A 15,925-nucleotide genomic window follows, 5' to 3' on the forward strand; every position below is an offset into this window, starting at 1 on the left:
TTGTCAAAATCACTACTAGTCATAAATGACTTACAGGATTTCGCCTAAACTTGGTCAGAAGCATCCTTGGAGGGAAGATAACAAATTTTGTATAAATGTTGTGTTCAGGCCCAAAAGGAGAAATTGGAAAACCCTAGTCCTTTTGTAGGAATGATTGGATTTTGCCCCAATTTGGTCAGAAGCATTCTTAGGGTAAAGAGAATCAATTTTGTATCAACAATGTGTCTTGGCCCCTGGGGCAGAAAGGACAGGGCCCAATAAGGGAAATAGTGAAAATTCTTTAAAATCCTACTCCTCTTGTAGGTATGATTGCTTGTAGGAATGATTTAATTTTGCCCAAATTTGATCTGAAGCATTGTTGGGTGAAGGGGAATCAATTTTGTATCAAAAGTGGGTCTCTGCCCCCTAGTGTGTGAAGGGCAACGCCCAATAGAGGAAATTGGAAAATCCTACCCTTGTAAGAATGATTGAATGTTGCCCAAATTTAGCTTGAAGCATTCTTAGGTTATGGGGAATTAATATTAAATAAAAAGTAGGTCTCAGCCTCCTGAGGCAGGAGGGAAGAGGCTCAATAGGGGAAATAGACCAAATTCTATTCAATCCTTCTCCTATGAGAATGCTTGAAATTTGCCCCTTTTTGGTCTGAAGCATTCTTAGGTGAAAGGAAATCAATTTTGTATAACGAAGGTTCTCAGTCTTCTTAGGTGGGAGAATCGTGACCCAACATGGAAAATAGAGCAAATTCTTTAAAATCATATTCCTCCTTTAGGAATGATTGGATTATGACCAAATTGGGTCTTTTCTTAAGCATCCTTGGGTCAAAAGGAATCAATTTTAACTGGTGAGAGATACAGGCCCTATAGATCTCTTGTTATTTTATGTTGTTGCTTCACAATTTCTAAACTTCTCCCTTTCTAAGAAAGTAGACAATCTTAAAAATAGGATGGAGACTTAAAATCAGAGGGCATGTATACTGATCAACCTACCACAGTTACACAAATTCTCAAAAAATCTGAATTTATTAATTGTGTTACATATTAATAAAAGATAGAAGGAGAACTACTAAAAGAAAGATATATGTATCAGGAAGAGATATAGACATGTTTCCCTCATATGAAAACACTTATAAGATCTTGTATGTATTCAATTTTTTTTCAAATTATATCCTAAATACTAAATTATCAATTTGATTGATTTCAGAATTCAACATTTGTTCAACATACATATTATTATGATAAGCCAATTTTGATCAACCAAAGTTTCTAGATTTTTTTTTTTTTTTTTTTTATAGCTCTTTCTGTAAGACTTAGGAGCTGTAGTTCCATTCATCAACAGGTACATACTGCATCTACTACTAAAACCTATTTATACAGTGCTAATTAACAAGGTGTCATTTATCTATACTGCTGTTTTGGTAATTCAGTTTTGGCATATAAAGCCATTAATTTGACTGGGAGGATAAATGATGATATATCATCTGTAACTTGTGATTGTTATACTAAAATGTTGATCTTGCATATCGGTAATATATTTATATGATTTCATAGCTAGAACTAGATGATAAAATTAAAGCTTTGATTGTCAACTGTATTTATTACCTTCATTAAATATTTATTGTTATACCATCAATTTTCATCTTACTAGGGTATTGGTTAGCTTGGGGGAATGCATCAATTAACCAGATTATATTGAACAATTTTTCAAATGAAACGTTTTAAACAGAATTACAAATTTATTTCTATCTTGTTGGAGACCATTTCCTTTTATATTTTGTATCAAATTATGACGTTTGAATTTGATTAGCAGTTATCAACATTTTCATTTTCCTCGTGTCGCGTGGCGGAGTCGCATTAACTATTATATGTTCGTCAACATGTGCTTTTCTAAAAATAAAACACATATGAAATTTCAGCCAATGAGATTATTTTAGCAGAATCAGCCCGGAATCTAAATCACGATCCTGTGTTTACTTCCGGCAACTACCACAGAAGTAGCGATGGGAAAGAAACAGCATCAGAAAGATAAACTGTAGGTTTTCTGTGAATGTTTACTTCAGATACCTTGACTAGATAATGATCAATTAAACACTGGGACTAGAACTGACTATCATTCACTCCCAGCATATACCATAAACACTGCTTGGCTACAGGAGACGAACTTCATGAAAATGACTTGTAGACTTGACAAATAATTTAGTTTCCAAACGTTTTTATTTCCCCTTCCTTTTTTTTTATTAATAAACTTTTGAAAATATAGATCGACACGAATCGTCGATCTTTTTCATGGTTTGTTAGTATTGGTCTGCTTAGGTCTAATAGTTCATTTCATTAACCCTCTTTGAAAAACTGTAAGCTTAATGGAATTTCCAACAGCAAATACAAAATTTACCTAGGCCTGTACGATCAGATTTTACTCTACGGTTATTACCTCACAAATGATGATGAAGTATTTTAATCTCCTTCCAGTGCACTGGGAGTGTTTAACAGATTTGATGTAAATTTAAATCTGTCTCGATCGTGACTGATGGTAATACTGATATGTGACTTTGACAAATAGTTTTCAATGAAGATGGAGACAGTATCTTCCTTTCTGTGATAAATTACCAAAGAATATGTCTTCTGTTGACACACGATTGATGATGAGAGACTTTTACTATTGAAAACTGGAATGTCTTAAAAATGTTATTGAACAAAAGTTTTGTAATAACTAAAACCAGTTTTGGAAGATGCATATTTTAGTCTTTTCTATTTCAAAGAAAAAATAAATCGTCAGATTGTATCAGGATAACATGTTTCAAATGGTTACTGAAATGTCTGTTCTTTAATATAAATCTAAGGAAGATTCACAATTAGGAAATTTGAGGAAGAAGACATACTTGTATGCCAGATCATATATTTGTTTTTCTTGGAATGGTTGGTAGCTACTGGGAATGAAGGTTTCTGTTTATAACTTATATGAATATGGTGAATATCCAATGGAGCACTTTCTGTTTGTTGCTTTATATATGTCACCCTTTAAAGGTAAGATGAAAATATGTTAGTTCTGTTAAATTTATTTTACATGTTTCTCCACATACAATAAATCTGGGGTTGATTTGTTTTATAAAGACTGACTCCTTTGTTATATTATTAACACATTGTGTTCTTGTTTATTTTTGTATCCATAGTTATCTGACCACTACAGAATGGAAGACAACATATGGTGGTTACAAGGGAGACAAGTCCCTGGGAGAAAAGTCGCGATTCAGACGACTTCCTTTCTCCTGCTGCAGGTGAATAATATACATATTTTTAAAACTTGACTATAATTGAAGTCAATTCTTCATTACTAGAGGACTCATTTTTCCTCTCATGATGCAGTGTACTGATGTAAGATGAAATAGTTCCTGATATTTGTTGCTGTATTCTCAGTCTGCTTGAAGTTTTACATATGTTATTTATAAATCTTACATCAGTGTAACTAATTAAAGACAATTACAGTGAAGTGTTTAACCACCATACTTGACCAATATGATAATTGTTTAGAAACACATTCTAAACACTGTTTGGTTTTCTACAACTGTAACTGTGCTGCCTTTGTAGTACTCTATTTATGTAGAGTATGCATATATACTGTATATTTTGTATTTTCCAGTATCCAAGTCTGTAACTAGAATAACTAAGTTTTCTTTTCATCTTTCAGTCTGTCCATGCAGCCATTTGAAAATCCACTTTGCACAAAAGAAGGAATAATATTTGATCTAATGTAAGAATATTTATATAAATGATTAAGTACTATTGCTTGAGATCAGATTAGAATTTTTGATGTGTAATAGCCATAATGGTGGTCCTGGCACAAACCCTAACACTACCCAATATAAATCTCTTCTCTCAGCTCCTCTCCCCATCCTCCCCTAAAGAAAAGCAAGGTAAAAATAACAATGCAGCTAATGTTGTTTTGTTCCTCTTATATTACATGTGGACAAATTCTAAAAATTCTACTTCAAATTGATCAAAATGTCAGAACTATCAACACATCATAGTGGAACATGGACCATACTTATATTGGTTTGTTATACTTCATCAACATAAAAAGAGATATTGGTATACAAGTGTCAAGAGATAGACACACAGACAGACAGACATACAGACAGACAGACTACATTCTTTAAGTCCCAGACAGATAATAAGAATAGAAATCTTTAGTCCCAGACAGACAAAAAGAATATAAGTCTAAAGTCCTGGACAGATAAACAGAATATAGACTAAGTTATGTTTGTGCCAGACAAACAAACAGAATACAAACCTATAGTTCCAAACAGAAAAAAAAATTAAACCTTTAGTCCCAGAGAAATGAATAGAATATATATGTGTAGTTCCAGACAGACAAAATACAAACCTTTAGTCCCAGACGATCAAACAGAATACAAACATATAGTTCCGACAGACAAGCAGAATACAAACCTATAGTTTAAAACAGATGAGCAGCATACAAACCTTTTGTCACAGACTGACAAACAGAATGTAAGGCTTTGGTTCCAGGCAGATATATGGAATACAAACTTCTCATCACATACAGATGAACTGAATGCATTTTACACATCTTTAGTTCCAGAAAGACAAGCACAATACTAACCTTTAGTCCCAGACTGACAAACAACACTCCAGTTCTCTCTGTGACTGTAGTAGTGAGGAATGAAAAATGTTGTAACACATTGTTAACTATGATTATTTCTGAACATTTATTTTGGTTTTGTTGATAGGAACATTGTTCCCTTTCTGAAGAAGTACGGCATTAGTCCAGTCACAGGGGAGGTAAATCAGAATAACTTTGTTGATAAAGTGGTATTACCTGGTAACTTGACAATATATATGAAGAAATAATCTGAAACTTCCTATCAAAGAAAGATGTAATTTTTCATTTTTTTTTATACTGACAATTAATCTTAAATTTTCTAGTGGAATAAAATAGTTTTGATTTTTTCGAAGATATTATAACAATGTTTTGAGTTACTATGTACATGTTCTGACTTTTCGTTGTTGACTGTGACAAACATGAATTCAATATGCTGGTACACAGTTTAAGTTCGAAAGTGAGCAAATGCATTACAGAGATTTTTTCTTTCAGAAAATGACTGCCAAACAGCTAATAAAACTCAATTTCAGCAAAAATTCTGAAGGTAGGTAAAGTTTACAAATCCCTCAAATGTGTAACCTGTTGACAAGAGAGGGGGATACGGAGTGGTGTATTTTCATGGGGATACCTAGTGGTGTATTTTCACAGGGATACTTACTGGTGTTTTTTCATGGGGATACCTAGTGGTGTGTTTTCATGGGGATACCTAGTGGTGTGTTTCCATAGGGATACCTAGTGGTGTATTTTCATGGGGATACCTAGTGGTGTGTTTCCATAGGGATACCTAGTGGTGTTTTTCCATGGGGTATTTTCCATGGGGATACCTAGTGGTGTGTTTCATGGGGATACACATAGTTGTGTCCATAGGGATACCTAGTGGTGTGTTTCCATGGGGATACCTAGTGGTGTGTTTTCATGGGGATACCTAGTGGTGTGTTTCCATGGGGATACCTAGTGGTGTGTTTTCATGGGGATACCTAGTGGTGTGTTTCCATAGGGATACCTAGTGGTGTATTTTCATGGGGATACCTAGTGGTGTACTTTCATGGGGACACCTAGTTGTGTACTTTCATGGGGATACCTACTGGTGTATTTTCACAGGGATACCTACTGGTGTATTTTCACAGGGATACCTACTGGTGTTTTTTCATGGGGATACCTAGTGGTGTGTTTCCATGGGGATACCTAGTGGTGTATTTCCATAGGGATACCTAGTGGTGTGTTTCCATGGGGATACCTAGTGGTGTGTTTCCATAGGGATACCTAGTGGTGTAAAGAACCCTATAGATATGGGAATAGAATGAAGAAAAAGAAGAGAACCAGCATCTGAAGCCAGATTTATGAACAATACTGTATAATAAAAATGACATAAATCAAATTTCTGCATCTGATTTCTGTGGATTTATTTGTGGTTTACATGTTGCAGCCAGCTAGCCTAGCCATCAACAGAAAAGCAGTATAAATATTTTATAGCTAAGGTCAAAATTAAAGCTCAGTCATGATGTAATTATCATTGTCTTTATCTCTTGGTAATGACAATACTGTGTAACGTTTATTGGATATCAGTTATATGAGCTCTTCTTGGTTCTATTTTGAATGATTATGATATATTTTGTATGTACAAAAAATGAATGGAACATTCACAGCACCAAAATTCAAAACTTTTTACTCCTTTCATAAAAAATGTTTTTTTTTTCTCTCATCAGGAAAATACCATTGCCCAGTGACATTTAAAATTTTCAATGAAAACACACACATATCTGCGATAAGGACGAGTGGCAATGTATTTGCTCATGAGGTAAGCACCTGAAAACCATGAAATTTGTTATGTTGAAGTTGTCTTTTTATATCTAAATCAGTTCAATTCTAAAAATCATTAAATGATAAAATGAAAAAATCAATTCAGACACATATTTGTGTGCTGTTTACACATGTCCATGAAGCCTGGATATAATGTATGATGTGATGTTTGTACAGAGTTTGTTATTTACTGTGTTATTAACCATAAGATAAAGGTGATTTGTTATTTATTGTGTTATTGACCATAAGATAAAGGTGATTTGTTATTTACTGTGTTATTGACCATAAGATAAAGGTGATTTTAGTCGTAGATCAATGTGTGCTTTATAGTTCGAAACAACATTGCATTCTTTCTGTGATGTCATATATCATTTTGAGTATTGTGTTTGTTTCCATGGTTTCTGTGATGTACATACTGTGTTGATTAGAGTGATTGTTGCCATGGTTTCTGTGATGTACATACTGTGTTGATTATAGTAATTGTTACCATGGTTTCTGTGATGTACATACTGTGTTGATTAGAGTGATTGTTGCCATGGTTTCTGTGATGTACATACTGTGTTGATTATAGTAATTGTTACCATGGTTTCTGTGATGTACATACTGTGTTGATTAGAGTGATTGTTGCCATGGTTTCTGTGATGTACATACTGTGTTGATTATAGTAATTGTTACCATGGTTTCTGTGATGTACATACTGTGTTGACCATAGTGATTGTTGCCATGGTTTCTGTGATGGACATACTGTGTTGATCATAGTAATTGTTGCCATGGTTTCTGTGATGTACATACTGTGTTGATCATAGTGATTGTTGCCATGGTTTCTGTGATGTACATACTGTGTTGATCATAGTAATTGTTGCCATGGTTTCTGTGATGTACATACTGTGTTGATCATAGTGATTGTTGCCATGGTTTCTGTGATGTACATATTGTGTTGATTATAGTAATTGTTGCCATGGTTTCTGTGACAGGCAATTGAAAGACTGAACATCAAACCCAAGTATTACAGAGATCTTGTGACAGATGAGGAATTTACAAGATCAGACATCATAACAATACAGGTACCACTGATTATTAACAGTTTTACTAATTCCTGTAGCAGCCTTATTTCATAAGTGATATTGAGAACCTTTGTGACATTTGTAGAAGTGTTTGTTAATTATAATTTCCAGGTATTGACCAAAGTCATCATTACTTAGTGTAGAAAATTCTAGGAGGCAGAAGACAATTTTATCTATACTCACTTATTCCTTCTTACATTGTAATAACACTCTTTATTTCATTTCTTTATTCTCATCTTCGTAAATACTGTCATTGCTATGCTTTAAAGACCAATGACAAATGTCAGCTATTCTTTTGTTTTTAGAGAAAAAAAAACAATGAGTTCACAAAAATTTGTACTTTATCATGGACATTTCATTTGTGAAAATTTTTGACATGGATCTTTAATTATTATAGGACCCGACAAATCTTGAAAAGTTCAACATCAGTTCATTTCACCATCTCAAACATAATCTCAAGGTTGGTGATGAAGGTATGTAACTTGTAACTCTATAAACTGAAGATAACGTTAGTAAAAGAAGTTACTTTGTATAAGTTACTTCTAATTCAATTACACTAAGTCAATGTTTCCTATAAAAACTTTTTAACTATGAATTTTGTTCATAGATGCAAGTATTATATACACAAAAAATATAGTATCTCACTGAAAATTTTATTTTAAGTAAAGTATTCGTATCGATGGGCATTAAACAATGAATGAACCTTTTACAGATGAAGAAATTGCAAAGAAGAATCCACGTTACCATCTGAAAGCCCTTAATGCTGAAACTGCGGAGGCATTAGATGAACTTGAAAGACAATATAAACCCATGGTAGGCAAGGGAGACGACTTTTGCAATATTTTGTAGCTAGAGGGTTCTACTAAACAATAGAGGACACATGTAATGTTGAAGGGGAAAGTAAATTAAGGCCAATTGAACACAACTCGAGAGGAATCTTCAATGTGAGAAATAAGAGGATGTTTACAAAAGTAGTTTCATTGGATACCTAAAAATTCATATTTTTCTAATTTTTCAGGAAAAGACACCAGAAGAGAAGCCCATGGCTGACTCATTAAATGCTGTAAGTATATGTATACTAGTTATTGATGAATGACTTGATTCAAGCTTTCAAATGATCCTAGGATATCCCTAGATCACAGTTATAAGAGTAAGTGTGATTTCTGTATGCATGTATGCTCTGATCCAATCATACCTAAGACACTGATAGATTAGAGATCATGATCATTGAAAACTTTTCATGGTATGGTATATGTAACAAATGAATGTTAATAGCTGATTTGTAATGAGGAGAATATTAAAATTAGCAGACAAATGAGGATAAATAGCCACAATGGTCAGTTTGACAGTTGTAAGCCTACTGTTTTAAAATATTGGTCGAATTCATGGTCATTATGAAGTTTAAACTGATCTGGCCTGTGATATTATATGATGTGTCATTATACAATCCTTTGTCTATTTTCAGGCTCACTACTCCACAGGACGGGTAGCAGCGTCCTTTACCTCAACTGCCATGGCACCAGCTACTTCACATGAAGCAGGTTTGTCTTGTGAAAAATATGTTTTCCTTGTCCTTAAGATGTTAGGTTTACCTGTCAGATTTCCTTGAATTTGTGACTCTATCTGTTTACTAAGGCCTTTTTCATTTCTTAACAATTACCAGGCACAAGTGAAATCTGCCATATATCCCCACACTTTGGATTTATCACATCCAGGTATCTCTGACAAACCAGAACCAGTTTCTAACCTTACCCCGCACTTAGAAATTAGTGGTCACATTGTAGGTCAGATTTTTGCCGGTTGACTCTTCCGTCAGATAAAACCACCGTTACCACTTGGCTATTGCTACCTCTGACAAACCAGGTATTAGAGACCTCCTTATCTATACAAGGAGTGAAGCGTTTTCAACATCTGTTGCTGCTATATAGAATCAAACAATGATAACATACTAAAACGTAATAGTCAATCACAACAAGCTCAGTTAGTATCTTTATTACTTATGTCTACTGGTTTTGCCTGAACATGTGGGTTTCTCAAGGTCCTGAAGAAGCCCACATGTTCGAACAAAACTGGTAGACATAAGTGATAGTTACTGATTTCATTATCCTGAGCTTGTTGTGATTGATTCTTACCTTTTAGTTCCTACTATCCTTTAATTGTACTGCATACCTGGAGGTATCCAAGCAAGGGATAACGAAACCTGCGCTATCTTTACAAGAAGAATGACATTGGTTCTACAAATCTTAAGATAATGGCATTCTGTTTTTCTCTGTCAGCCATTATTGATGAAGACCTACTGCGATATGAGAGGGTGAAAAAGAAAGGTTATCTGAAGATTGTGACCAATTTGGGTGAACTGAACATAGAACTTTACTGTCACCAGGTAAGGCTTCAGTTAAGGAATGGTGATGGTAATTTATGCTAAGCTGGATATTTGGTAGATTTCATACCATTTATTATCAACCTAGTCCTATTATCCTTTATATAGAAGAAAGTTCAAATCATCAAATGTATGTCATTCAAAGTACAGAGTTGTAAGTCTGATTGAGTGTCAAGTTAATGTTGGTTATCTAAATTTGCAATTCAAAATTCAGAACATTTTGTAATATTACAGAAAAAAAGACCCAGCGTCAGGTCTTGTAGATTCAGTAATATCGGCAGTCTTCCTAGGATGGGTTCCTAGTGGAATACAGGGGTCTGGTTCAATGATGTTTAAATAGCAAATATAGAGGCCCAGACAACACCCGTAGGAAGAATTAAAACGGTTTGAATAGTTGACATGTTTCGGCAGACTAGTTATGCCATCCTCAGAACTGAGTAACTTCTCAAAATACCAGACTTACCGGTATATACTATTTCTACCTATCAAATATGCATGTTATTTACAGTTGAAGTCATATGATACACAGGTTACAATGATGTAGTCTGTTAGTAACGTCATAATTTACAAACTTGAATTACGCTAGACACTGTAATATTGGTAAAATGTCACTTCATTAAAGTTATTGGTTGTCTTTGTTAGGTGCCAAGGACATGTCACAACTTCCTGAAGCTCTGTGCTAGTGGCTACTACACTGGAACTGTATTCCATCGATCCATACGCAACTTCATTGTGAGTATGGCAAGGTCACGGACAGACCATATACAAAATTCACCATTCATACCTGTATTCTTGTGGTTCAAGAAACTTATCTCTAGCCAAATGGTATATCGCGGCTAGTACTTACAAGGGTTACATTATCTGTACCCAAGTGGTATATTGTAGCCGGTATTAACAAGAGTTATAAATGATATCTATGCATCTGCCATTACAACGACTACTTTTTTCCACATATAAAATGTGATTTGTCCTTAATTTCAGCTTATAACAAATTCTAAAATCACCATTCTTGTTTTTGTATTACAGATACAGGGAGGTGATCCAGAAGGTACTGGACTTGGTAGGTGTTTACGTGTCTGCAGAAAATTTCATTTGTGTATTTACCTATTAGATAAAGAAAACACAAAAAAGGAAGGGAAAGTCTAACAGATAACTAAAAAATTCTTCTGATGGGAACCAAGTATGTTTACCTATCTCTTGTTTAAATGTACTTGGTTTCTGACAGCATCCATAACCTGTATCTCTGTAAATTTGTAAATGTTTAGAAAAATTAATATGTATTTTGATTTCAAGATTTTGACTTTAACACTCTCCTTTATTCGATAATTATTTATCACAAGGTAAAGAATAAGTAAGCATTGATTTCATTGGATGATTCAATTAAGGTCAAGATTTATTAAGCATTGATTTCAATGGATGAGTATTTAAAGTTGGTCTTAGTTTAACAATATTTTTATTCAATATTCAACAATCACATATACATATAATACTTAAGGGATGGGAACACAAGCTTAAAACCTATATCTATTTCATTGGTCTTGATTTCATTAGATGATTTAAGATGTAAATGTCAAGATTTAGTAAAGTTGGTTTTACAGGATGAATATACATGTTTATATAAGATGAATGTGGCCAGCACTTGACCTTAAATAAGTTGCTGTATTACCTAGAACATTAATCAGATGCTTGTCCTGTTACAGGCTATCATCATACAGGTGTTCATCAATGCAAAATTGCCTTGATCTTGATTTTAAAATGTTGCATAATCTAAAACATCACATTTGAAATGATACAGTTTAATATTATGTTTACAACAGGTGGACAATCAATATGGGGGAAGCCATTTGCAGATGAACTGAAGCCCAACTTGAAACACACTGGTCGAGGGGTACTGAGTATGGCTAACAGTGGACCAAATACAAACAAATCACAATTGTAAGTTACTCGTCAAACCACCTCTTTGATACACTTACCTCATTTTAACAAAACTACATGTGTCAACGTCATATTCACCTGTTTCTTTTGATCACGATGATACAATAAAAAGTTGTACCATCACTATCTATTGTAAAGATTGTAAGTTTCAGTTATCAGTGGTACTGTACTTTCACAATGGGTTACCTGACATATATATTTCTACCTGTACTGTACTGTTACCTGACATATATATATGTCTACCTGTACTGTACTATTACCTAACATATATATGTCTACCTGTACTGTACTATTACCTAACATATATATGTCTACCTGTACTGTACTATTACCTAACATATATATGTCTACCTGTACTGTACTGTTACCTGTATAAATTTCCACCTGTAGTATCTTGTTACTTGTCAATGCTTCTACCTGTACTGTACTGTTACTCTTCAGTGTTTCTACCTGTACTGTATATTCCAAGTGTATTTCTACCTGTAGTAAACTTTCATCTGTACACTAAACTGTTACCTGTATAAATTTCCACCTGTAGTATCTTGTTACTTGTCAATTTCCACCTGTACTACACTTTTACATGATTCCATCAGTTTTATTTTAGTTTATTTTTTTTCCTACTACAGATCTAGATGCCCTGTATGTTATGAGCTATCTTTCCCTAGATATCTTCACTAGTTGATACCATTCTATATAACAAGACGTACAACATATATATCTAACATTTTATCTACCAATCATATCTTTATCTTATATTTTTGCTGTAAAAAGTGCAAATTACAATTTTGAATGTCCTACTCCTGATTTTTGAAGCTGTGGTATGAGATTAATTATTATTATTACTTTACTGACTGATTTTTAAATGTGATTTCAGTTTTTTCACATATCGATCGGCAAATCATTTAGATGGAAAGCATGCTGTGTTTGGCAAGTAAGTATTAAAATGAAATTTGATGTTTTGAAAATGAAAAAAAAAATTCAAAATATTTGCAAAAATTTTTCAATTTTGTCTTGCAGTAATAATAGAACTAAATCAGTAATAGAAATGAACTTTTTCAATCTGTGTCTACGTCATTACATTAAGAAGTTAGGTTAAGCTCCGAGTGTCAGAAAACATATCAAGTGAAAATGTAGAGTTTAGATATTTTCATAAAAGTTTATGTATATGTTCACAAACAATACCTCTGGTTTGAATGTGAATGTGTGTTTCTGCTGTGTAGGGTCGGGGCAGGGCTACTATAAACAGAATTTAGGTGTCATCAGACTCAACTTCTTATCCTAAGATCATAAAACTCATATGTTTTTAAATACAAGAAAATTAAAGACAAGATCACATTTACTATGATAAGAAATTTATGTCCTTGCTCCACAAAATTCAAAGATTTTGAAGGAGTTTGTTTAAGACTTCAGGTGAAATGTGGACAAGAAAAATAGTTGAGATGAGTGTAAATTTATCTACATTTGTTCTTTTCAGGGTGGTAGGTGGACTAGATACATTAGATAAAATGGAAAAAGTGGAAACAGACAAGAAAGATCGACCTAAGGTTGGTATTCACTTCTGGTATTGGTGTTATATCACCTTGTTCATCAAATATACAGGTCACTTTATCATAAGCACTGATACCTAGTATACCAGTTCAGGCTGCACCTGACATCACAATAATCATGACGCCAGCACCTGACATCACAATAATCATGATGCCAGCACCTGACGTCACAATAATCATGACGTCATTAATGACACTGACTGTTGCAGGATAAATCACATAAAAACAACACTTCATATACTTTGTATTCCCTGTTTGTCTCATTAGCCAAAATATCGAGGGTTTATATATCTATAAGTGTTATAATCTGAAAGTTAACAGTTGATGGTTTTTGAGTAAAACAGAAAAATATCGATTTTATTGTTTCAGGAGGAAATAAAGATAGAGGAATGTGTCATCTATGTCAACCCATATGACGAGGCAGATGAAATGGTAAAATTCTCATATTGAAAAGTTTTATAATGATCTTTAAATTCACCATACTGTAAAATTAGTTTTTATGTTAATTTATGAAATCTGGTGTAAGATCATTAAATATGTTACCATGGCATTGTGTCTGTTCCCTACAGATACATCTCATTAAACCCATAATATACTGATTCTAAATACACAAGGAGGGCACTGTTTAACAACTGAAAGTATACTAATCATTTTACTGTGTGAATTCAGCTGCAGCAGGAAAGGGACAGTGCGAAGCAGAAAGATGTTGATGAGAAAGAGGAACAAAGAAAAAGAAATCTTCGGGGAAAACCAGTCGTTACTGATAAACCTAGAGCCTTCAAGTCTGGTGTTGGCAAGTACATTAACCCAAGTACATTGTAAGTATACAAAGATACTGTAACTTGTTTCTTCAAGTGAAAAGTCTGAAACATATATGTTATAGTGCAACTTTCAGAACAATTTTCATGTATTTTGTTAGTCGGTACAATAATTTTAAAAATATGATTTCTGTAAGGTTGTATTTAGTAAGTATGGTTTCTGAAGTACACACGGACTGGATATTGTTTATACTGTGTATGGTGTCTAAATTCTAATTTTCTTTGCTAAAGAAGGAAAGTAAATGCCTGAGAAAATACACAAATCAGTCTGGATAAAAGGGTCCACAGAACAAGTATTCTGTACTTGGTGACTAGAATTATTAATTTCTCCTGTAATTATTTAATTAAATTAAATGACTCCTTAAGTGGTTCGTTGTATAGAAATTTCTTCAGAAAAAAAAATGTAAGTGTCACATTTTAGTTAATCATATGTTTAGATGGTAGACAGTGGCCATTTTGGATTTTGATTTTCAAAGTTTGGTAATCATTATTTCAAAAGAACTGCTGAATGGACATTTTGAAATGAACTGGACAAGTGAAATATGAGTCCTTGTCTTACATGTCACATTTAAGTACAATCAAACACCACCAGCTGCCATTTTGTATTTTGATGAATTCAGTTTGTTAGTGCTGTTTCTAATTACAACTGAACAGATTTCAAAACTTTAGCAACATCTTCTAAAATCAGCCACTGTATTGCATGCAACATATAGATTGTGATAAGGTGGCTGCCATTTTGGGTTTGATGGGATTCATTAATTATTAAATTGTCAGTACAATAGATAATAGAGAAGCAAAGGTCAAGGAGGATCAGCCAATGGTTGGCACACAAGATCCTTCTCTTTAGTGTGACAAATAACTGATGTTTTTCAGAAATAAAACCATGGAAAGACTTTCATGAATTTGATCATTTTAATCTCCCTGAATACTAAAATTGACTTGAAACATGCTGATAGTAATATTAGGTATGTTGGAAATTTTTCCTAACCTCATCGAGTACAGATCATTGAATCATATTTTTCTACAACCATATACATATAATATTATTGTATACTACAAAAATATAGCATTCATGATCAACGAGAAGAGGTTAAAGTTTCATGAATTTGATATTAGATAAGGTTTAATAACAATTCCAGGGAATTATGATGAACCAGTTATAAAGATTTGATTTGATTGTTGTAGGAAGAGGCCAGTAGAATCATCAGAACCAGCAGAAAGTGCTAAGAAAAGTAAAGTTACTGGAGTTCAGTTTGGAAACTTCAGTTCCTGGTGAGGCGATTCACCACTGAAAATCTGAAAACCTGAACAATCAAGGAAAATTACCAAAACATTTGGTTCCACAAAAGCCCTGCTCCAAGTGAAAACTGTCACTTCTTGGTGAAGTGTCCGCTGGACTATTTAAGATATACTTTTATGTAGTAAGAGTGGCATCAACAAACTGTCGTGTCTGGAAAAATTACTCCGAAGGAAGTTGACATGAATATAGAATACATAACATAATAACTTGTCAGAGAATTTAGTCTAGAGAACTGTTTTGAATAAATCGTGTCCGCTATTTGAGATGGGAATTGAATGTAAATGATGTAGATAGATGTCCACGATAAAGGTATCTTTAATTGCTATAATGATAAAGATCATGATTGGATGCAAGGGAGATTCACTTAGATAGGATAATATATTATCTTTATGGGGAATGGATTTGATCCTTAAAACACATTAAATAAATTGATATTCTTGAAAAACTTCAACATGGACAGTTTATAA

General features: G+C 33.5%; 1 protein-coding gene across 1 annotated transcript; it reads left to right on the forward strand.

Annotated features, from left to right (window-relative positions):
• Nucleotides 1-1,985: 1,985 nt before the first annotated feature.
• Nucleotides 1,986-15,925, forward strand: LOC132546477 (RING-type E3 ubiquitin-protein ligase PPIL2-like). The gene is made up of 20 exons (XM_060210195.1): nucleotides 1,986-2,028; nucleotides 3,167-3,271; nucleotides 3,682-3,744; nucleotides 4,742-4,793; nucleotides 5,107-5,158; nucleotides 6,321-6,412; nucleotides 7,389-7,478; nucleotides 7,876-7,951; nucleotides 8,191-8,291; nucleotides 8,497-8,541; nucleotides 8,944-9,019; nucleotides 9,755-9,861; nucleotides 10,501-10,590; nucleotides 10,885-10,918; nucleotides 11,676-11,793; nucleotides 12,668-12,724; nucleotides 13,268-13,337; nucleotides 13,710-13,772; nucleotides 14,010-14,158; nucleotides 15,344-15,925. The coding sequence occupies exons 1-20, from the start codon at nucleotides 1,997-1,999 to the stop codon at nucleotides 15,432-15,434; spliced, it is 1,563 nt and encodes a 520-aa protein (XP_060066178.1). The 5' UTR covers nucleotides 1,986-1,996; the 3' UTR covers nucleotides 15,435-15,925.

This window comes from Ylistrum balloti, unplaced genomic scaffold (genome assembly GCF_031769215.1).
Source record: "Ylistrum balloti isolate Yb309-2 unplaced genomic scaffold, AGI_CSIRO_Ybal_v1 Utg369892, whole genome shotgun sequence".
In the NCBI taxonomy this organism is placed as follows: Eukaryota; Metazoa; Mollusca; class Bivalvia; order Pectinida; family Pectinidae; genus Ylistrum; species Ylistrum balloti.